Source organism: Homalodisca vitripennis, chromosome X, assembly GCF_021130785.1.
Source record: "Homalodisca vitripennis isolate AUS2020 chromosome X, UT_GWSS_2.1, whole genome shotgun sequence".
NCBI lineage: Eukaryota > Metazoa > Arthropoda > Insecta > Hemiptera > Cicadellidae > Homalodisca > Homalodisca vitripennis.
The window spans coordinates 77710281-77733492 of record NC_060215.1 but is presented as its reverse complement, the minus strand read 5'-3'; the positions used below and the strand labels follow the sequence as shown (position 1 = coordinate 77733492).

At 35.1% G+C, this 23212-nt stretch overlaps 1 protein-coding gene across 1 annotated transcript; it reads left to right on the top strand.

The window, feature by feature from the left end:
• The first annotated feature begins 14352 nt into the window (after positions 1-14352).
• On the top strand, positions 14353-22931 carry LOC124369482. Its single transcript, XM_046827495.1, has 3 exons — positions 14353-14450; positions 18241-19252; positions 22866-22931. Exons 1-3 carry the CDS (start codon positions 14353-14355, stop codon positions 22929-22931), a joined length of 1176 nt encoding a protein of 391 aa, XP_046683451.1.
• The last annotated feature ends 281 nt before the right edge of the window (positions 22932-23212 follow it).

The window sequence follows — 23212 nt, the reverse complement described above, 5'->3', positions numbered from 1 at the left end:
GGTATCAACTTAAAGTAATTACCATCTTAAACACTGAAATGACTTTCAAGTTTTGAATGCCTAAAGTATATGAGTACTACAGGACCTAAAACTATATATTTTACATGACTGAATGTCTAGGAACAAGCACACACAGTAAGCAGTGGTAAGCTCTTTTATTAGGAATCCTGCATTGATGTGCGACGCTTAAAATAATGTACATTGTAGAGTCTGAGAGAAGTGATCCGGTGTTAACCTGTGATGTCAGCATGGTCCTTTAATCTTATTACAAGTGTACATATTCCCATTTCAAACACCCAAAGTGTAACCAAGCCTTGATTATAAATATTAAATTAAATTTTCAAAACCATTGTAAAAAAGAAATGGGTTATCTTTTGAACCTCATATTCAAATATACTATTGTAAATTTCATAAAACCATATGTTTTTAAATAATATTTTCATAAGTTAAGTCAAAAGAAATTACATTTTGTACAAAAATAATTCCATTTAGAATTATGAAGATTATATGGAAATTCGTTTTAGCTATATTTAGTTTTGTTGCAGTGAGATACTTTGTACACTGTAGTTCAAATTAAAGTATTTAATTTAGTACTGTACCTGTTATTCGAGATGCTCAGAATTACTGCTTAGTTTTTGTTTTATAAATGTTATTTTCCTGTGATACAATAAAGCTCTATAATTTCTAACAGTTGTAATGAATATTTTTAAATGTGTTGTAACATTAATCTTTTAAGTATTTTATATTGTAGTCGATCTTGCCAAAAGCTATACAAAATAATCATTTCATTCAATTTTGGTTGATTTATATTGGCCTATACTTAATTTAGTTTTAGTTTACTAGTCAAGGGTTGTGTTTACATCAAATAAACTGTTTTTTTGACATCATTTTAAGACTGTTTACCACTATTTTATTAAATACCTGTATGGATGAAAACAGCAGTCGCCACCCATTGTACCTCAAAAATTAATTTTCTGGTCCATTGGTAAAGTATAGTGGTAAACATAATGCGCTTAAGTGAAATAAAATAATTTTTAAATTACTCTTCTAATCGTGTATCCATTTCAAGTTGATGACTATAAAGAGGAATAATAGTACTGAAAATTAATGAGGTATTTAAATACCTGTTTTAAGGGGTTTGTTATATGGGTGAATAGTCTACATAGCTTTAATTCTTTTTATGTGATGGGTCAAAAAATTAGTAAATTCTAGAGAAAAAAAGGGTAGTAATAAAATAGGTTCAGTGATGTAAATAAACTAAGAAAGTATTTAAGTACATTTATCAATACATGCATGCCAAATGTGGGAGTACCAGCAAAGTTATGAGTATATTTTCCAAAATATAAAAAAAATGTTTTGCAATAGTTATTAGTTAACTCACTACCAGCCTAGTTTACACGATATATTACATTTTCAAATGTAAATAAAGTTTAATGTTCATAAAGGTTGGGACACACATAACCGCACCGCGCCCGACACGTGAGTCGGCCGAGTTTCGGTGCGGGCTCGGCTCGGTTACCGCGAGGCCACACTTGTCCGTACGCTGTCCGAGCGTAACGATCTCACTGCTTGTAAATAGAGCGTATGTCTTTTGTTATTTCGGAGGGTGACGGATAATATTTGTGCAATTTATGAATTTTAAAAAAATATTTTAAAGTCAGGCTCACCATTTTTTCGAAATTGTATAACGAAAAAATTACATAAACAGAGAGTTCGTAATCATTTAACGAAAGCTGTGATATTCCTTGGGTAGTAGACTTCATATTCTGTCAGTCTTGTTTCTCAGTTATTTTCACAAATAAAAAGATATCATACAAGTAATAACTCATATATATATATATATATATATATATATATATATATATATACGTGGTGGATTATATAATGTGTATTATTGGAAGTTTTTTTAAGAATGATCAACTAAAATATACTTCGATGGAATGGGTGTACATTTTATTTCCTTGTAAGTAAGGAATATAAACTAAATACCATAAAGATACTGTAAAAAACTATACTGTAACCTGTATAGGAATGTTAGAAATTCATTCATTGATATATACTGTAACACCAAATAAACAGTAACATTGTAAACTGTAACATTACATAAAAAGTTAACTTACTATTTAAGTTAGACATTCAAGTTATTCCGTATTGTAAAAAGGTTTAATTTAGAGGCTATTGCTTTAAATACATATCATATTTCATTTTATTATGTACTTCTTGTTTTTGAAACCCACTACAACGATTAGTTGATTTAATCAAATTTAGATATATTCCCATAATAAAGTTACTAATGTTTATAGATTTGAGTATAAAAGAGGTTGAGCATTTAAACATTTAACCTATTGCAGCGTATGGAGGCGAAGCAGCGGGCACGTGTTTGCGCCGCATGAAATTTGTATCTGCTTTATACCTCGTTTCTCGACAAACTGTTTACTCCAAAAATTTATAAAAAATACTACGGTAAAATTTGGTTTATTATCTCAAACTTTCTCGCAGACGAAACTCGCCTGACCAATAAATAAAAAAAGTAGCAGCCGACTCATTATTTTCATGTTCATCGCCAAAGCTCAATTTGGTTTTAATTAATTAATATTTATTTTATAGCACTTGTAATAAACTTTTTAAAATATTTATCTACTACATCGTCATTGCCATAGTATTGACTACAAAAAATTGTGAAATTTCAAGTTTTTTATCCCAACTCTAACTGTATAATCCAACGGTGTTAATGAAAAGCGGCGAATTAAAATTGTATACTCGCTACTATTTTCGTACTAAGAAACTTTATTGTAAATAAATTATTTTTATTTGACCTTTAATGCAGTTAAAATAATAAACGTACAAAATTTCATAGAAACATTGTAAATTTGCCCATGCGAAATACCGGGATAAATTTTACCCAAATAAATCCAATACATTACATAATTCTAATTTAGTTATTTAAAATTACTTAATATACAACATAGTTTTATAATTACTTATTATTAGAACAATATAAAATACCAACTGATGTATTTTATTAGCACAATAAGAAAATTATGACCAGTTTACTCTAAAAAATATTTCCAATACTTTTATCAATAAATTTGATTTTGAATTTCAATAAAATACACTACAAACAGTATATTTTTGTATTACTTTAACACAAGAACGTTTAGTGTGAGGCCATAGTTTGCCATGTTTGCAGATAGTTTTATAATAATGGGTAAAACATAGTAAATATTAGTAAAATATATAATATAGTCAATAGTCAAGTATTTATTGCGGAGACAAAGAGTACAATTGTTATAGCAGTACTAGAGTACATGTTTATTTTCCGTACTTGAAAACTATATTGTAAATTAATTATTTTAATTTTAAGTATATTGCAGTTAAAATAATAAAAACGTACAAAATGTCAGCGCACGATGTAGGGTTAGTATACTAAATAATTCAATTAAATAAAACGTTTGCTGAAATATTTTTACAAAGAAGAACGCAAATGTGACCAACTCTTTTTAAATTTATAATTACCCTCTCCAAGCTCCAAATTGTCAGCAATTTTTCTTCCACACTTTCTCCTTGTATTCTGTATTCCGATATTTGTCATTCGACTGGTCATAAACTACAGGAAACTTCCTTATTTCTTCAATAAGTTTCTCCACATCCATGGCTGATGCCGCTCAAAAGAGATCTCTCAGACCGCACCGTGCCCGTCAAAATTCAAACCTGAACTATCGGTGACGGTGCGGCCACGGTGCGGCCACGACGGTCTGGTGTCGGTGCGGACGTGTCTGAACTTGCAGGTTAAATACTGCGCAGCAATTGTTTCACCGTGTGACGGCCAACAATCGGCCGACTCACGTGTCGGGCGCGGTGCGGTTATGTGTGTTCCCAACCTTAAGTTGTGTTTCCTTATTTTCCTTTGTTGTCAAATTATACAACTGAAAGCATATAGCTAACTACAAACTTGTTTCAATTCAATTGTTGAAATAGCACAACACTTCAATATCCGTGTATATGTATTAATAAATTTGTGTTATAATATCAGGTATTATTACTTAAAATGAACTGTTTTAAATAGTTATATACGTAAAACGGCTGAATATGGACAACCTTACTGGATATATTGTTGTTTAGCTGTGTTCTTTTATAATCATCATTACTTTTTTATACATAAAGCCTGTGAGTTAGAGACAATCAATTTTACATTGAGGCAACATTTATATCTAGAATTTCCCATAAGATCTTTAAGAGTTCAATTTGTCCTGGTAGATACATAAGTCTTGAATTTAATTGAAAGTTAACCAGGGAACCTACACACAGTGGATTGTTAAAATTATTTTTCATTTTTTTCCATGGTCTGTTTATGCCAGAATAAGTTGTTTTAAAATTTGAACAGTGCACTACGTCAAAATAGGGTTAACCATTATTATTATGGTATGATGAGTGTTAACTGGCGGAAAAAGCAGTACCATAATCATGCTGTAACGAGGCGATCTCGCCACAAAGCTTAGACTATGTTATTTGCTCAACAGCAGCACAGAATGGCCCATGAACTCTTCCTAACATTATCCATCATACAATTTATATTAATTCTGTGTGGTATAACTTTGTAAAATATTACTTATTTTATTGCAGTCAGTTGATGTTTTATGTTACTTTGACGATCATGAGGAGAACATTCACAGCTGTCATCAGAGTAGTGTAAAATGGCTTTTATCCATAGCAATGAAAAATAAACATTCTTTATGTACATCATTGTGAATAATGAAAATAATACTATTTCTCAGAAACATTTTGTAAAGGTGGCATAGCATATTTCTCATGGATCTATATAATTTATAGTATGTATATACATATACAGTGAACCTCAATATATCAAAACTCAAGGGGAAAACAAAACTTCGATATATTGAGAATTTTGTTATAATGAGGATCGATATATTAAGGCTGTTTGGGACAGACTTCAATATACAGGGTGGAAAAAAAGTATGGAAACGCTTTCACTAATTTTGTATGGCTTCACTTATACAAATTAAATTTTGTACATCACCACTTGTATTAAGAACCTAGTTTTTGAGACCAGTGGGGACATTTTATCTTTTCAGGGGGTCGGCCCGTGAGGAGTCGGACGAAAATCTTAAATGTAAGCATAGGCCGAGTTTGGTATCAAATTAAAGGTCTAGTAAAGATAAACTCATTACCGCAAACCGCACTTAAAAAAGGTTGACCCTATACAGAGTACGGGCCGTTTGAATTTCATAAATAACGTTTGATTAATTATTATTTCTCCGCAATTTCACAGTCCCAAGTAAACTGTTTCTGACTGAAAAATGACACTTTATGGAACACAATTAATCCAAAAGAATTTAATTAAAAATCATCTGTGTATTACAAAAAATAACCATACCTTTTAAATGAGGTGCTCAAAACTGCTCTCCGAACACTTGTTGGCAATGAGCTAGTCTATTATAAAAACCTACTGCATTCACATTTTGAAGCATCTCGGGTGTAATTCTTCTTGCTTCTTCTAATAAACAATTTTGTCAGCTCCTCAATGTTGGCTGGTTTAGTTTTATACACATTATCTTTTAAGAAGCCCCACAAAAAGAAATCTAGTGGATTTAAGATCCGGTGACCTAGCCGGCCACACTCAACGGTACCCCTGCGACCAATCCAACGGTTAGGAAAACACTTCATCTAACAGATTGCGCACCCGAAAATAGTAATGGGGCGGTGCTCCACCTTGCTGAAACCATACTGCATTAAAATTTACCCCCAAGAAGAGCACGCACTGCTGGCAAAATGTTATTTGTCGACATATTGAAATAAATTTCGCCTGTTAGATTTCCATCTCTCACAAACGGTCCTATAATGTTATTGTTTATTATTCCAGCCCACATATTCACTTTCTGAGGCCTTTGTGTGTGGCCTTCTATCATCCAGTTTGGATTATGGTCGGCCCAGTAACAGCAATTATGCCTATTAACTTGTCCATTAACAAAGAATGTAGCTTCATCTAAAAACAATATGGAACATAAAAAAATTTTGAATTTCGTTACACTTTCTCATCATTATTTCGCTAAAATTCACTCCTTCGATCAAAATCATCCTCTGAAAGTTCTTGGGTTAGGGTTACTTTTAAAAGGGTGATACTTGTTTTTTGTGTAAAAACATTCAACACTGAGGTATGGCTCATATCAAGATCTTCTGCAGCCACTCTGGCCGAGGTGCTGGGATTTTTCAACAAATGTTTGGAGTACATCCAAAGATTTTTGTTCATTTGTTGCCGATTTAGGCCTGCCACTTTTGACTGTTCTAGTTTCTTCAAATCTTTTTACTGTCTTAAACACTGTTGACTTACTAATTGGGGGGTCTATCAAGAAAAGTGTCATTAAACAAATTGCGCTGTTTCTTCATAGGGACGAACTAGATATCCATACCCACGCATCATAAGCAGCGTGATTCTCTCAAACTCACTAAGTGACATTGCTTTTAAAACTAGTAGAATAAAATGTAAACACTTAAGTAAAAAAATGTATAACTATCGCAGTACCTTCTAGTGAAGACTTTCAACTTTATCTTACGTGAACGAAATTATAACGTAGACTAAAAACCAAGCTGATATTAAAAATACAAAACTGTGGAGTTTTGCTGTGACAGTACTGTTTGTATTGCCTAAACCAGTTTATGTTTGCCTGAGATAAAAGGGCTGGAGGGACTGGACCTTGACCTCATGTTGATAAGGAGTTACGGTGGTATTATTGAATACTCTCAGTTTCTTGAAGACAAGACAGGAAAACCCCTATTTACTGTTATCCAACAAATGTAGAGGTAAAAAAAATAATTTTTTTTTGGAAATTGTTTTTCAAATTTACATAACCGACATAAAACATACTACTGAAAGTAAATTAGTTACATCACAAGACAAAATTACTAAACTTCTTGCTCATGAAATTCATACGGCCCGTACTCTGTATAGGGTCAACCTTTTTAAGTGCGGTTTGCGGTAATGAGTTTTCTCTTTACTAGACCTTTAATTTGATACCAAACTCGGCCTATGCTTACATTTAAGATTTTCGTCCGACTCCTCACGGGCCGTCCCCCCTGAAAAGATAAAATGTCCCCACTGGTCTCAAAAACTAGGTTCTTAATACAAGTGGTGATGTACAAAATTTAATTTGTATAAGTGAAGCCATACAAAATTAGTGAAAGCGTTTCCATACTTTTTTTTCCACCCTGTATAGAGGTTTAAAATGATCATTCTGTTACTCATTATATGAAGGTTGAATTGGCAGATTTCGATTTATAGAGGTCCACAACAACTATAGTAATAATGTCAGCTTGATTATGAATACTTCATCGGAAAATGTGTATACCGTCTCTGGTATACCAAACTCTTTTTCAACGTCACTGTTTTATTATTCCCAGTGTCCACAGTTCTCTATAGGTCTTTATCTTGATAAGACACAGTTTTCATTTGGCCATCACACTTTTACACGAAATACTGTCGCAACTAAAAATCTAACGTGCACAGTTCACTGAGTGTTCTTAAATTCGCTCGAATCACAGTAACTTCAAATTCAAACTTAGGGAAGAGTGGTGATTTACCACTGGCAAAAACTAAGGAATCTCGGTGGTGGGGGTTTCAAGTCTAGACATGAAAAATATGGTCTTGTACTTTGGTGTGTTGCGCTGATATACTGAAACTTCAATATATAGAGGTAAATTAAGAGTGAAAATTTGATATATTTAGGTTATTTTTGTTAAGCCTTTGATATATACAGGTTAAATTAGCATTGAAACAGTACATTCAAGGGGAATGACTAAACCTCGATTTATCGAGGAATTCGATATATCTAGGTTCCACTATATATATATGTGTGTGTGTGTGTGTGTGTGTGTGTATATATATATATAATAAATGTCATATAAATATAGGTCAAGAAATGTTTTGTTTAGCCGCCATTTTGTATTTTATATAAATGTAATATCTCTAATACTAGTTAAGCTAAAGAAACCTAATTTGGAACATAGGTTTGAATAGATAAAAGGAAAATAGGTAAAAATAATTGTGTTATTTTCTTTGGATAGTAACGAAATAGTGTCTGTTGAAACTTTTTAAAGTCAAATAATAAAAAACCAGTATAGTTATATAACATTTACAAGACATCAACTATTTGAACTATTTCATTACAATTCCAATGGTACTGGTTTAAACAAAATCCATAAAGGAACATGACCACTTTAAAGGTATGCTTGCACAAGCCGGGAGAAGCAAACATTTTATCTTTTGATAGGCATGGGCTGTATGCTGAACAAACAACTGATGCCCTTCAACTGTGACATGTTTGGCACCCTGGCTTGTGAAAGCATATCTTTAAAGTGGTCATGCTCTCTTATAAATTAAAAGATTTGGTTCAAAAAAGTACCATTGGAGTTTTTATAAAAATTGCAAAGTAATTAATATCTTGTTAAATTTGTGTAACGTATGTAAAACAGCTAATATTAATAAACATTTTCAACAGACACCATTTTTTTAATATTAAAGAAAATAATAAAATTATTTTTGTAAATATTCCTCCTATCTATTCAAACCTATGTGCCAAATTTGGATTTTTTTATCTAAAGTAGATTTAGAGATCAGTTAAAGGAGACATTTATCAACCTATATTTATATAACATTTTTTGTTTGAAATTATGAGTACTATCAGCCACAGACAGTATTCCATTGTTCCATTACAATTATTGAAGTTTTATTTACAGACTTTTTACTCTTTATAAATTTCCACAACTGTTTATTATCTCCATCAATGTTATTTTCAGCTTCATGAACAAAGTTATCATAAGCAACTTTTGTCTTTATTAATTATTGACCTTAAATTCTTAATTGTAATATAGTACTGTTGATCACAAAATTTTTTTTATTTTTTTTTTAATTTGTCTTTTAGTTTTAAATTTGAAATAATGTTTTTAGGAAACCAGAAAAAGAATTTCAACAATTTAGACATTTTACGGGGGCAAATTTCATTAATAACTCCATACACTTTATCATAAAAATATTCTAATGTAGTGTTTACATTATATTTACTATAGAGTTGAGACCAATCAATTTCTGCTAAACTACGATATAACTAAAGGAAGTCTACCTTGTGATAACAATAACCCTTGGTCAGGAGACCTTGACCTGCACAATTGTTAAATAGCGATAATAGACCTCACCTCTATCACCTGATGATAAGGATCTTCAGCCACAAGCGGATCTAAACATAGAGTCACTTCAGTATTATTATATTTGAAATGATCAAATCTAAAGTTTTATTGTGAAAACTTAAAACTCCATTCTTTAAATTTAAGTTCTGAGTATTTAAAAACACATTTAATTCTTTGCACAAGATGTCTCCTTGTAATAAATTATAATTCTTTCCAAATATTTGTAAATGGATATCTGCTACAGTTAAAACATAAGAACTTATTATTAATAAAATGATAATTTGTAAACTTTAAAAAAAAGCTTGATATGTAGTTAAAGAAGCTATAAACCGAATATAAATAGCTCATAAATATAACGATTACCTATAATGCTAGATAGTTTTAACCATATAGATAGACACTCCGGTATGTTACACTTCAGGTTATGAATTCTGTTGTTCACAATATTGGAATTTACAGCTAATAAAATACCTCCTCCACTAGATAACCTATCTTCACCCAAATCTCTGTCCTTTCTAAACACATTATATGTATCTGGGAACAATTCACTGGTATGAACATCAGATTGTAAATTAGTTTCTGTTAAAGCTAGGATATCGTGGTTACTAACCATAATGTTGTTTGAAAATAAATAATTTTTTTATCTGAGGCCTCTTATGTTCTGATAATAAATATTCAAGTTGTTATAACTACTCTATGCATATTATTAGTGCACTAATAATCATTCATTCATATATAATTATACAGCATAACTATGAGTTAATAAATGTCAAGTGCTTCAACAAATTATAAATATATGAATGATATATTCTAACATGTAAATTAACTCGGAATGATTAACAACTACAATTGAATATATATATATATATATATATATATATATATATATATATATAATATGTATATTTTAAAACAGCTAAATAGACTCCGAATAAATAACAAAATAAACTGTAAGAGTGTAAATGAATATTCCATAATGTATCTAACAACACTAATGGCTTTCAACAAAGTAACAGAATAAATAAAAAATGGAGAGATAAATAAGAAACGCAAAAAATGGGTTGCACCTGAACAATTTGAATGTTGAAAAGATTTCAGGATCAAGTGAAGTACCTACCAAAAAACAGTACATATTAAAAACAGGTGGGTACCCAAATCACTCCTGGAAGAGTGATATCCATTAAACCCTAGGTGATCATTGCACCATGTACATAATCAGTGTTTTCATCAACCTGTTGGATCAATTGTGAATATCGTTCACCTAAAAATGCTATTTAATTTTAGGTTGTTGTTAAAAAATAACACAAAAGCATGAGGTTAAAGACTGGATTCAAAATAGGAGAGTATAATCTCAAATGAGTTTGTTTTATGAAATTCATCTCATTGAAGCCTGTGATACCAAAAAATATCTGAGAATGAATGAAAATACTTATAATAAGCTACTAAATACAGTCGCTATTGTGAGAAGCTCATGGATTGTACATTTTATCATGAAATCATTATTTTATCGTGTCATTATGTGAAATTAACATAGCTTAATTGGAGACTTTTGAAATGTTGTACTCCAAGATTGTGTTAAGGAAAGAATATCAAGCAGGGGTTGTATTCTCATATATAGAGGGTGAGACAAGTCTGGATTTACCCCTATAAAAGTCAACCGGTGCAAGGAATCTTAATAACATCTGGTATGGTGTGTCTGTATGTGGGGACGAGTCATTTAAGAGCTGTGGGGACAAGACGGCAACGGTCATCTTAAAATCCAACATCTTGGATTTGGTAAGAATGTTTCATATGAGAAGAGGGTTGTGTGGCACAACATCTTAAACTGTCTCATTCTCAGGTATACAAATGTGAAATTTGTTTTAAGATAGCTCTCTTTATGCTGGAGTTGTGTCCTGTTAAGTCAACCAGTAGAGTAAGGCATAAGTTGAATACAACTCTATTAAAGTCAAACAGCAAGAGGAATCATAATGGTGTCTGATTTCTCACACCATTCAGCTTTTGTTGGAGTGTACTTAGACGTTTGCAGTTAATTTTATCCATGTCTGTTAAACTTTGATAGGTCATAACTCTTATAAACATAAAGATATCTTAAAACACACTTCACATTATTTATTCCTGAGAGTGAGGCTGTTCAAAATTAAGTGCCACATGACACATAACAGCTGGTTTGGAATGGTTGCCCTGAGACAACGATTTCAGCTAGCGACCATTGTCTGATATTGTTAGTTGCAGTTGCAAGCTTGATGGTGGTACTGTTGATGTATACATCTGCCGTTGTGCTGTTGTTGAAACTGAAATTAGACTCAAGATCATCGTCAATAATGTTACCTGCAGTAAAAATAAATTGTTGTTATTATTAAAGATTGATTCACTACGTTACCCAACAAGCCAAAAGATTGGACTTGCAGTTACATTAGTTAAGATTATTTATTCTGTGAGTGTGTTACCTAAAACATGCCAAATAATTACAACTAATTACTTAATACTCATTATAAATCATTTGAGTTTTGTCTACATATATTCTTTTTTTACATTAAGTATCTTTACATATAACATGAAGTACTTAAAAAACTAATATTATTAACAGCAATAAGTTATTATTAAACCAACTCAGTCTAAAATAAAACAAAATGTTATGATAATAGGTTAAAATATCAAACAAACCTATTATTTGCCAATTTTTTAGTACTTTGTTTTAATTATTGTACTAGCAACTTATTTACCCACTACTGTAACTGGCTTTTAGAATCGTTGAATACTACACAGCACGTAGAATGTTGAGAGACTATGTAACTTTCCACTTCAGAGAACTTCTTCCACAAAGTAGCAATCCATCGCTATATTGAGCAATTGCATCATAACGGTTCTTTGCAGCTGTTGTCTGGCTGTAACTGAAACTATTAGAACTGTTGCAGAGGATTCCCTGTTTTACCCAAGTCTGATGCCCACATTACTACAAGGGTCAAGGATTTTATGAAATCACAATGTGATGATATACCTGACACATGGGAATTTTGACTGAAAAGTAGTAACACTGTTTGAGGGATGAGATCATACATAGGTATGTTCTAAAAGCAACGGGATTTGCGGGTTTGGACAGTCCGATTGTCAAGATTTTTTATTATGTACTCATGCGATTTTAGATTGTTTATTATGTACTCATGCTCCTGAATTATAATACAATTTCCAGCTGTTTTTTGTTTACTTTTTCAATGGCAGCTGCTAAGGTTAGACATGTTTATGAACTCAGCGATTTTCATTTGTTATAAAAATCCGAAAAATCACCCGGATTTAAGGCAAAACAATTCATGGCTTTTGCACCATGACAATGTGTCTGCTTACACTTCATTGCTTGTTCGTGAATTTTTGGCCAAAAACTGTAACGATGCCTCATTCTCCAGACATGGCTCCATGTGACTTTTTTTATTTCCAAAAATAAAGAGAACCTAAAAGGGCCTCATTTTACAAGCACAGATGACATGAAAAGTGCATTGTTGAAAGAACTAAAGGCTATCCCAAGGATCAAGTTTGAGAAGTGTTATGAGGATTGAAAGAAGCGCTGGCACAAGTGCATAATATCTATTAGGGACCATTTTGAAGGTAAGAACATTAATGTAAACAAATAAATAAATATTTTGTTTTACTGAAAATTCCTGTTACTTTTTGAACATACCTTTTTTGTATGTGATGGAAAGAAGACGAAATTTCTAGGCATACGAGGGGGTACCCAAAAGTAACCGGAATTGTATTGCTGGCAGCCGGCAGCGTGTAGTACACATTCCTGCCGCTAGGCGTGTGTCGCGCAACCCATTGCGAGCTCAGTGACCCCAGTTCCGTTGTCCTAGTGCATTCTGTTCTTCTGTTTGTTCGTAGTGACTGTTTTCGCTAACCCTGTTTTGTTCTTGTTTCGTTTTTTTGTCATGGCAAGTTTAAGTGAACAACGTGCAGCTGTGAAATTTTGTTTTTTACTTGGTAAAAATGCTGCAGAAACTATTTTAATGTTGAATACAGCTTACAAAGATGATGCTATGGGGAAAACTCAGGTCTACGAGTGGTTCGCTCAATTTAAAAATGGCGACATGTCGATTGAAGACAAACCTCGTTCTGGACGTCCATCAACCTCTCGAACGGACGAAAATGTTGAGAAAATTCGTGAACTTGTGCTCACCGACCGTCGACAGACAATTGAGGAACTATCAGAGAGTAGTGGGTTAACTTGGAGCTCGGTTCAGCGAATTTTAACAGAAGATTTAGGACTGAAAAGGGTTGCTGCCAAATTTGTTCCTCGACTTCTGACTGACCATCAAAAGGCACATCGAGTTGAAACTTGCCGCCTTCTGAAAGAACATCTCGAAAATGATCCAGATTTTCTGGAAAAGGTAATTACTGGTGATGAGTCATGGTGCTATGGTTATGACGCAGAAACGAAGCAACAGTCAAGCTAATGGAAGTCGCCATCTTCACCTTGTCCAAAAAAATGTCGGCAAGTCAAATCAAACATCAAAACCATGTTGATTTGCTTTTTTGATGCTAAAGGCATTGTTCATTCTGAGTTTGTTCCTCCAGGTCAGACTGTCAACCAAACATTTTATTTGGAGATTTTAAGAAGATTGCGTAACAGTGTTCGCCAGAAAAGACCCGATTTGTGGCAGACTGGAGACTGGTTCTTCCACCACGACAACGCACCGGCACACACAGCCATCTCAGTTAGGCAGTTTTTAGCCAAAAACGGCATGGTTCCGCTGCCCCACGCACCTTACTCGCCTGACCTCGCTCCATGCGACTTTTTTTTATTTCCACACATGAAAAGAGGCTTGAAAGGTGAACGATTTGACAGCGTTGAAGAGGTTAAAAGGGAAGAGGGAAAAAAACGAAGCTCGAGCTTGCAGCCATTTCTAAAGATGACTACAAAAAATGTTTTGATCAATGGAAATACCGTTGGGACAAGTGTATTAGTTGTAATGGAGATTATTTTGAAGGAGATAAGGTCGTATTGTAAAAAATTTGATAATATATAATTTTTATAAAATAATTCCGGTTTTTTTTTTGGGAACCCCCTCGTATGTTAATGGAGTGTGAAGAGTATGAGTTATACAAGGCAGGGTAAAGCAAATGTTGAAGTGGAAGTGTCTGCCATGAGTGGAGATGAGTATGGTAGTCTCCATAGAGGTGATTGAATGCTTCAGAAGATTGGCAAAGACCATGAGACAGAGTGAGGAGGAAGATGATGTGCAGACGAGGGTAATTGTGTGAGTTGGTGATGTAGGTTGAATAGGAAATTAAAAATGGACTTAGACCGTTGGCCAATCTAATTTGGTAAGTAGCTTGAGATGTGTAAGAAGGGCTTAGTCTTTTGACTATGTATTTATATATTTTGCTGTTACCATACTAAAAAAAAAACATAAATGAACGTTTTACTCTCAAAGGAATATATAAAATTTGTGAGAAATCAGCAAACTACTTGGTGGTACAATGGTCTCTTCAAAGTAGCCAAAGGTATAACCGAGTTACAGCAAGATAAACAGACTTGGAATGTGGCAGGAATTGGAGTGGTTTGAATTAAATAGGTGAGGAAGAGCCAGGGTGTTGTCCAAAATATATGCACTTTTTACGTTTGTTAAAGACTTATGGTAGATTAGATGGACTCAGTCCGTGATTTTTGTTTTTAAGGAAGAGAGAGTGAGAGAGGAAACTAGGACAAGGATTCCCATTGATACTACATTATGTAATAAACAATGTTGTGAGGGGCACATGTCAAGATTAAAGTGAATCAATCTGCATTCCCGGTATGGGGGTGACAAGGGCTCGGAAGGAGACAAGGTGGGAGAAAAAACAAAAACAATCATTACAACTTACTAGAGGAGAAATTTATTTACAAGTGTTGGTTTGAGCTAATGACTAAGAAAGCCTTTGGTCATATCAGAGGAAACCCCCAAGACATGTGTGCCGAGTTATTGTACACCTTCTACAGTTTTGTGGTACTGGCTTAGATTAAATACAAAGATTATAATAGCTAATAATAGGTTTCACTATATTACACAGAATTCACTATGTTAAGATTCTATTGAATAGTTTAATTAAACCACCACATATCCCATAGTACTTACCCAAAAAGATTCATTCTTGAATTTATAGAGAATCAGTTCTAAAAAAAGCGATATACAAAAACCATTTTTCTTTAAGATTATGGCAAAGTATTTCTTTAAGACAATGGTCTAACAAAAAGAATGGTTTATTTCCTTATAAACATTTAACAAAGTTATGAGTTCTCCAGCAAATAATTGTTATAAGTAATTTGCATCAATTGAACTATGCAGTTACACGAGGGTCACTTCCATTGACAGTCTTGCTGAATTATGGTGGCACTAAAGGATATATAAAATATTCTAAGCAATAAGCCAAGGCAGGTCTGTCCTGAGGTACTGCTTGTGTGGGATTGACAGATGGATATGCTAGTGTAAAAACGTGAATGCAAGGTTATACATTTAAATGTTTATGATATAAGTGTGTTTTTTCTGGTCAGGGAAGGATTTTTCTTTTGTGGTAGTGTAAATTATTAACCTGTATTAGAAAGGTAATTATTTTTCTTTATGCAATAATTATTACCATACTGATGTTACTGTAAGACAAAAGTCAGGTTATGTTTAAGAGAGGACCATCTAGTATTAACTTGCCTGATTGAATACAGAATTTTGGTATTTCATTTACATAATAATCTTGGTTGATCACTTGTGTCATTTTAAACTCCATTTATCAATATTTCATAAGTTATTTCATTAGTATTGAAAAAAATGTTAATTTATGTTTCATCCAATATATTACTAGCTGATGGTAATGGCTAAAACCAACCATAAAAAAACAAGTTTTTGCCACCTTAACATTTCCATCATCACAATTTTTTTTTTAAATTATCCACAACATTATAAATGTTTTTACATATGGAGTGTTTATGAACAGAATGTAAAAAAGGGAAAATACTTTAAACAAATTCTTTGGGGTTTATTTAGTACACCATTTTGAATGAACTCTCTGCAGTAACCCCATTTATTGGTAAACACAGAGATAGTTTACTAGCCTTCCTTGTATGGGAAAGTAAATGGAATAGATAAATAACAAGTTCGAAACACGGTTACTTCTACTATTTACATTTTATTTATACTAATATTATCATCAGGTACAAAGTAAAAAAATATAGGTACATTTGTCTTTACTGTTTACAAATATTTATAAAGTAAAGACAAACTGGTGACAACAAATGATAATAATTTATATATTAGTCTTCACAATGAAGTACAAAAATACATAAATTTTACATGCTGTTGAAGAGACTATATGTTTTTATTAAGACAAAACCCTGGTTTTTGAGCTAAGAATAGTGACTGACATGCATGACAAAGTAATTTGCAAACAATAAAACTCAACTAAGAAAACTTTTGTAAATATTGATGAAAATAGACATATTAATCATTTGAACACTTTTAGAACCAGGTGGCAGTTTACTGTCTCTATAAATTTTACAATCACCCAAATTTCAAAACGTAACGTTTTGTGTATGTATTACCTTTGGTTGTACTAGTTACACAAGAGATAACTCATCCCATGTTATAAACTGAGGTAAGGAAAAAAGTGAGTGCCGGACTGCCACCTGAGGAGTGAGAGGCTCAGATAGCTCAGTTAGTAAATATTCGAACGTTAACAATAAAGTTATGTCATGCAGCTATAGCATCGGACCTAAGAACTAACAGAAATAATCCCCCAGACATCACAGCACATCTTGTCTGTATAATTGCAGTATGTATCTCCTGTCTAACTACTGCAATCAAAGGTACTACTTATGTATGGTGAACAGAAATAATAATTTCTTTTTATTGTCTAGCCTAGTACTTTAACCCTCCAAGTGCTGATTACATTTTTCCCAGTCCTGAGCCATTTCTGCTACCTCGTGCATGCTTGCATATTTGTTTTTCTATACTATTTCTGAAACTAAGGACTTACTATTACACATCATTTTTTAAGAAATTAAGGAGAAAAATATAGAATCAAACTAAATCACTTTTATTTAAAATCTAGATATTAGATATCTTTTTGTAAAATTTTTGTTTTTTAGTTTTTACTTAGCAGCATTTGTGTAGATCACAACTTCAACTCTTAACAACAGGGACGCTTTACGCAAGCTGGCCTACATGCTTTAAAATGTTTCATTCTTTTTTCGATAACGTAAAAGAATAATTAAAATTATTGTTTTCTATGATAAAATGAAAGAAAAAACTACCCTAATTGCAACCAATCTGGTTAGAATAAATAGTCTAACTGCCTAATTAATAAATTACAGTGTTGCCAGAAAGTTTAGGGACACCCCACATAAAGTGATATACTACTTGTGTCCCTATACTAACAGCAGATTGGCTAACTCTATATATTTCCTCATTAACGCAGTGAAAATGAAGTATTTTGGTGTGACTTTCATTAATTTATGCATAAAATCTTTCAAAATATGAACTTTTTTGTGATTTTCAAATTTTGGAGGAAACACCTGTTTTTTGAAACATTAAAATTTATAACTTCTAAAATAAATATCCAATCATCTTAATAATTGGTACGTTGTTTTAACATAAGATATGGAGTAAATAAATGTTATTGGGGCAACTAGAAAAAAATAACTCACAGTTTGGTGATCACTCAAAGTTCCTTTATTTTTTTTTTACAAACACAGAAATGGCTATGTTTGTAGCTGACGGCAACAAAGCAAATTATAAAAAGGAGTGCGTGTGCATCAATATCCCTTCCTCTGTTTTGTGAGGAACAAGCTGGTGTGCGTGGATTGCCTACCACTCTCATAGTTCGAGCGCTACAACGCACCAAAGTTATCAGTTTTTCATTTCCGAAAAAAATAAAAATAAAGGCACTTTGAGCGATCACCAAACTGTGAGTTATTTTTTTCTAGTTGCCACAATAGCATTTATTTACTCCATATCTTATGTTAAAACTACGTACCAATTATTAAGAACAAACCCAAAAAACAGGCGGACTTCCTAGTAGAAGTCCAAAAGCCTCCGACTCGGTCAGAGTCGAAACCGATGAAGAAGATGCAATACTGGAGGGCGATCACCAGAAGGAAGAGGGAGCAAAAGTCGAGAGACAGCTCCCAGTACTGCCTAAGTTATGTGGAGCCGCCAGGAAACGCATGGTCTGGTTTCGAAAAAAAGGGTACTCCCAAGAAGAAGCCAGGGAATTGGCCTTAAAACCAATTCCAGAAGAAAGAAATACAAAATTAAACAAACAAAAGGAGGGAAAGAAACCGAAAAGACCTCACTCTGATGGATCCACTCCGGAGGCCCATCAGAGGAAGAAAACAAAGAACGAAGGAAATCAAGGGGAACACAAGGAGCAATCTGGACAACCCCAGAAACCTTCCTACAAACAAGCGGTAGCTGGTATAAGGGTGGGGGTTTTGCACTTCAATTTTCCTGAGACCCTACTCACAACGGAACAGATGGAGAAGATCCAGAGCTTCATCCTGGAAGCTATCGTGGAAGAACAGGAGGGTCCCTACTCTCCAAGATTCTACGGTATCAACAGGAGACAAGGGATTCTAATCTTCACCTGCGAAAACACCGAATCAGCTGAATGGCTTAAAGGAAAGCAAGACTCCCTCAAGCCTTGGGAAGAGGCCAGTCTAAGGATTGTACCAGAGGAAGAAATCCCTCGTGCGAGAATTGCGACTGTCTATCTTCCTGATAGTACACACGATACTACCGACAAGATAATGAAGCTCCTAAAAGGACAAAACAAAGAGCTATCTGTCGGAGAATGGAACGTTCTGCGGAGAAGCGACGAGGGGAAGTCTGTCCTACTCACCCTGGCAGTCGACTGCGCTACAGCGAACAAGCTTGAGAAGGAAGGTCCATGGATCGGCTACAAGTTTGGAAAAGTTCAGCTTAGACTGAAAAAGAAACACCAAGGAAACACAGAACAACCCACAAGGGAAGAGGGGACTTCAGAGAAATCTGAGACGGTCACCACAGAAAAAAGCACCGCTGAAGAGATGGAAGTGGAGGAGGCCACGAAGGTGTCAGAGCAATCTGTACATACCTTACCTGAAAGGTCTACTCCACAAGCCAGTGCAGCGGTCGAAGACGAAAGACCAACCTGTTCTCTCTTCTTGAAGAGGGGACCTTCTCTCAAAGGACCATCCGTCTCGGCTCGAGGAAGAAAAGGGGACAAAGTCTCCAAGTAATCCAAAAGAAGAGACGGGGATGGACCACCTGGGGGAGGTGGGAAAAAGGCGTAAGTATGCGCCTAATACAGATAAACCTACACCATGCAAAGGGCGCAACTGACATCTTGGGAAGAAGGTTTATCTCAACAGGCCTGGATATCGCCCTAATCCAGGAGCCTTGGATCAATAGAGTTGCATCAGAGGACTGACAACTCAGGTAGGTAATCTCATTTATGATCGAACAATTGAGAACCCAAGAACTTGTATTCTAACTTCAAAACTAATAACAGCCTTTCCGATTACAGATCTAATAACAAGAGATCTGGTGGCGGCTACAGTGAAGGCTTCACTGCAAGGGGACAGAGAGGTTACTATAGCCTCAGCCTACTTCCCCAACCCGTCAACAAGCTGCCCACCGAAAGAAATAGAAAGACTATTGCAGAGCTGCAGAGACAGAGGCTCGGCCCTCATTCTCAGCTGCGACTGCAATGCTCACCATACGTATTGGGGAAGCACAAACATAAACAAGAGAGGTGAGGAACTTCTACAGTTTATGTTCAGCAATGACCTAGTGTTAGAGAATAGAGGGTCAAGACCAACCTTTATAACTAGAAATAGGAAAGAAGTCCTAGACATAACCCTATCTACAGGACTCAAAAACATAAATATTGTAAGGTGGCACGTCTCCAAGGAGGCCTCACTATCGGACCACTGTCCAATTAGGTTCGACATAGAGGAGATAGGGGAAAGATACGTGACCCACAGGGTTCCTAAATCTACCAACTGGAGAGGTTACAGAGAGTCCTTAGCAGAAGATTTGGAAGAAATAGGACCCTTTCAGAAAAATTAATTTGAATTAGAAAGGTCTGCACAAATAGTAGAGCAAGCTATAATAAAGGCCTACGAGAAAAACTGTCCTCCCAGGCAAAACCGGTTGAAGAGGGATGTGCCGTGGTGGACTGGGAGGTTGGAAACATTAAGAAACAAAACGAGGAAATTATTAAAATGGGCAAAAAGGACAGATGATTGGCTCCCTTATTTACAGGCCCAAAATGAATATAAAAAAGAACTTAGAACGAATAAAAGAAGAACCTGGAGGAATTTCTGTAAAAATATTAACAGTCTTCCAGAGGCATCCAGGCTTCAAAAAACTCTCCAAACGGAGCATACTAATCCTATGGGGACTCTAGTAAAGGACAATGGAGACCTAACAATGAACAGGAAGGAGACCTTAGAAACTACTTCTGGAGACACACTTCCCGGGGGGTCAGCTAACTCGTAATGGGGATACTTATTCTCTATATGGGGGGGGATCCAGTCGGGAGGTGGCAAAAGCCAGACAGTTGTCTAACAGACTATTCACACACGAAAGAATTAAATGGGCGATAAGATCGTTCAAGCCATTTAAATCTCCTGGGGCGGATGGAGTTTTTCCAGCCCTTCTTCAAGAGGGGCTGGATATTCTATTAAATACCCTTAGCATTCTATTTAGAAGCAGTTTCGCCTTAGGATATATACCAAAGAACTGGAGGATAGCACTAGTGGTGTTCTTGCGAAAAAATGACAGGGATCCAACAAAACCCAGTTCGTACAGACCCATAAGCCTAACCTCCTTCATGGTGAAAACTATGGAAAAAATAATAAATAGACACATAAGGGACGTAATATTACTGGAACACCCACTTAGTCCCACACAACACGCATACATAGAAGGAAAATCAACCACCACTGCTCTCCACAGTTTAGTGAGAGAGGTGGAGAATACCTTCGAAAAAAAGGAAGCCCTAGTCAGCGTCTTTATGGACATTGAAGGAGCTTTCGACCGAGTAGCATATCAATCCATGGAGACTGTGATGGAACGCTTTGGAGTTTCCCCAGACGTAGTCAAATGGATAGTAGCCCTCCTAAAAAGCAGACAGGTGAAAGCCAAGTACGGGGACGAATCGGCTGCGATCACGGCCCAAAGAGGCTGCCCCCAGGGGGGAGTCTTATCTCCTCTCCTGTGGGCGATGGTAGTGGATGATCTCCTAAGAAAAGCAGAGAAGAGGGGAATAAGGCTACTATGTTATGCGGACGACCTAGTGCTTATGATTAAAGGGAAAAACATAGGCAGGCTGGAACGCCTAATACAAACAGAACTGAACTTCATAAGCAACTGGTGTCATGGGGAAGGTCTGCGGATCAACCCATCAAAAACTAATATGATTACCTTTACCAGGAAAAGGAAATTCCAACTAGCAAAACCGGTCCTGGAGGGAATCAGCATTAACCACACAAAGGAAGTGAAGTATCTGGGTTTAATCCTGGATGAGAAGCTCACTTGGAACTCCCATATTAGAAACAAGACATCCAAAGCAATAATGGCCCTTGGGGCCTGTAAGAGACTCTTTGGATTTAAATGGGGACTTAAACCCAAAATGATATATTGGATTTACGAAACCATAGTAAAACCAATGTTCACATATGCTGCTCTAGTGTGGTGGCCAAAGGTCGAACAAACAACAGCTGCAAAAAGGCTACAGAGTCTTCAAAGGCTAGCTTGCTTAAGCATCACAGGAGCAATGAGCTCCTGCCCAACACTAGCTACGGAAGCGGTTCTGGGTTACACTCCTCTTGGCCAGGAAGTGATGAGAACAGCTGCGATGAGCGCAATGAAGCTACTAGGAACAAAGGTAATAAATGCTACCTCCCTAGAAGGCCACATGAAAGATACAGACGACTCTCGATAATTCAAACATTCGATAATTCAAAACTCTTGGTAATTCGAAACGAAAAGGCCGGTCCCTTGAAAAACTCTCGCTATTTCGAAATTTTTCAATGCATTTTGATTCACTCGGTATTTTGAACTTACCGCAGAGGACAGACTAATTTTGAACACGCAGTAATTCGAAGTCTTGTCGGCGGAACTCTCTATAATTCGAAATGACGTAAACGAATTGAGGTTAGGCCGATACAGAACACGCAGTAATTCGAAGTTCACTCGACAGAACTCTTTGTAATTCGAATTGAGAGTCGGCCGGTGGGAAACACGCATTTCAACTTATTCCTGTCATAACAAGAAACTTTTGCATCCTGTGTCCCAGAGCATACTCTTTGCAGTGTTGGTTATGTTTGCGCCGTGTTTTGTGGAAGTCGTGTTTGTTGTGTGTAAGAAGTGTTTGTCGTGATGGCTACTAAGCAAAAATATAAATGTCTTTCTCTTTCGGAAAAGAAAGAAGTGATCGCGGCGGTAGAAAGTGGTAAAGCGAAGTCGGAAGTTGCAAAAACATTTCAAATAACTGCGAGTACCTTGTCTACCATTCTAAAAAATAAACAAAAAATAGTTGAAGTGAGTTCCGTAGCAGGAAGAAAAAAGAACGACAAAAGGTGAATATCCTAGATTAGAAGAGTGTTTAGTCACATGGCTTAGACAGTGTAGAGATAAAAATGTTCCTGTTGTTAAAAGAAAAAGCAAAGGCATATGCTAAAGAGCTTGGCATCCCCAGCTTTGCAGCAAGCGAAGGCTGGTTGACTAATTTCAATTTTTATATTTTTTAAAAAGGTTTGTGGGGGAAAGCGCTAGCGTTAGCGACAGTGTGTGTTTCCGATTGGCGTGCAGAGTTGTCCAGCTTAACAGAAAGTTATAAACCACACAACATTTTTAACACCGACGAGACCGGCTTATTCTTTAAATGCATGCCGGACAAGACATTTACATTTAAAGACGAGAAATGCCACGGAGGGAAACATAGTAAGGAAAGGTTTAACTCTTCTGTTGACTGTTAACATGGATGGTTCCGAAAAATTGAAAGC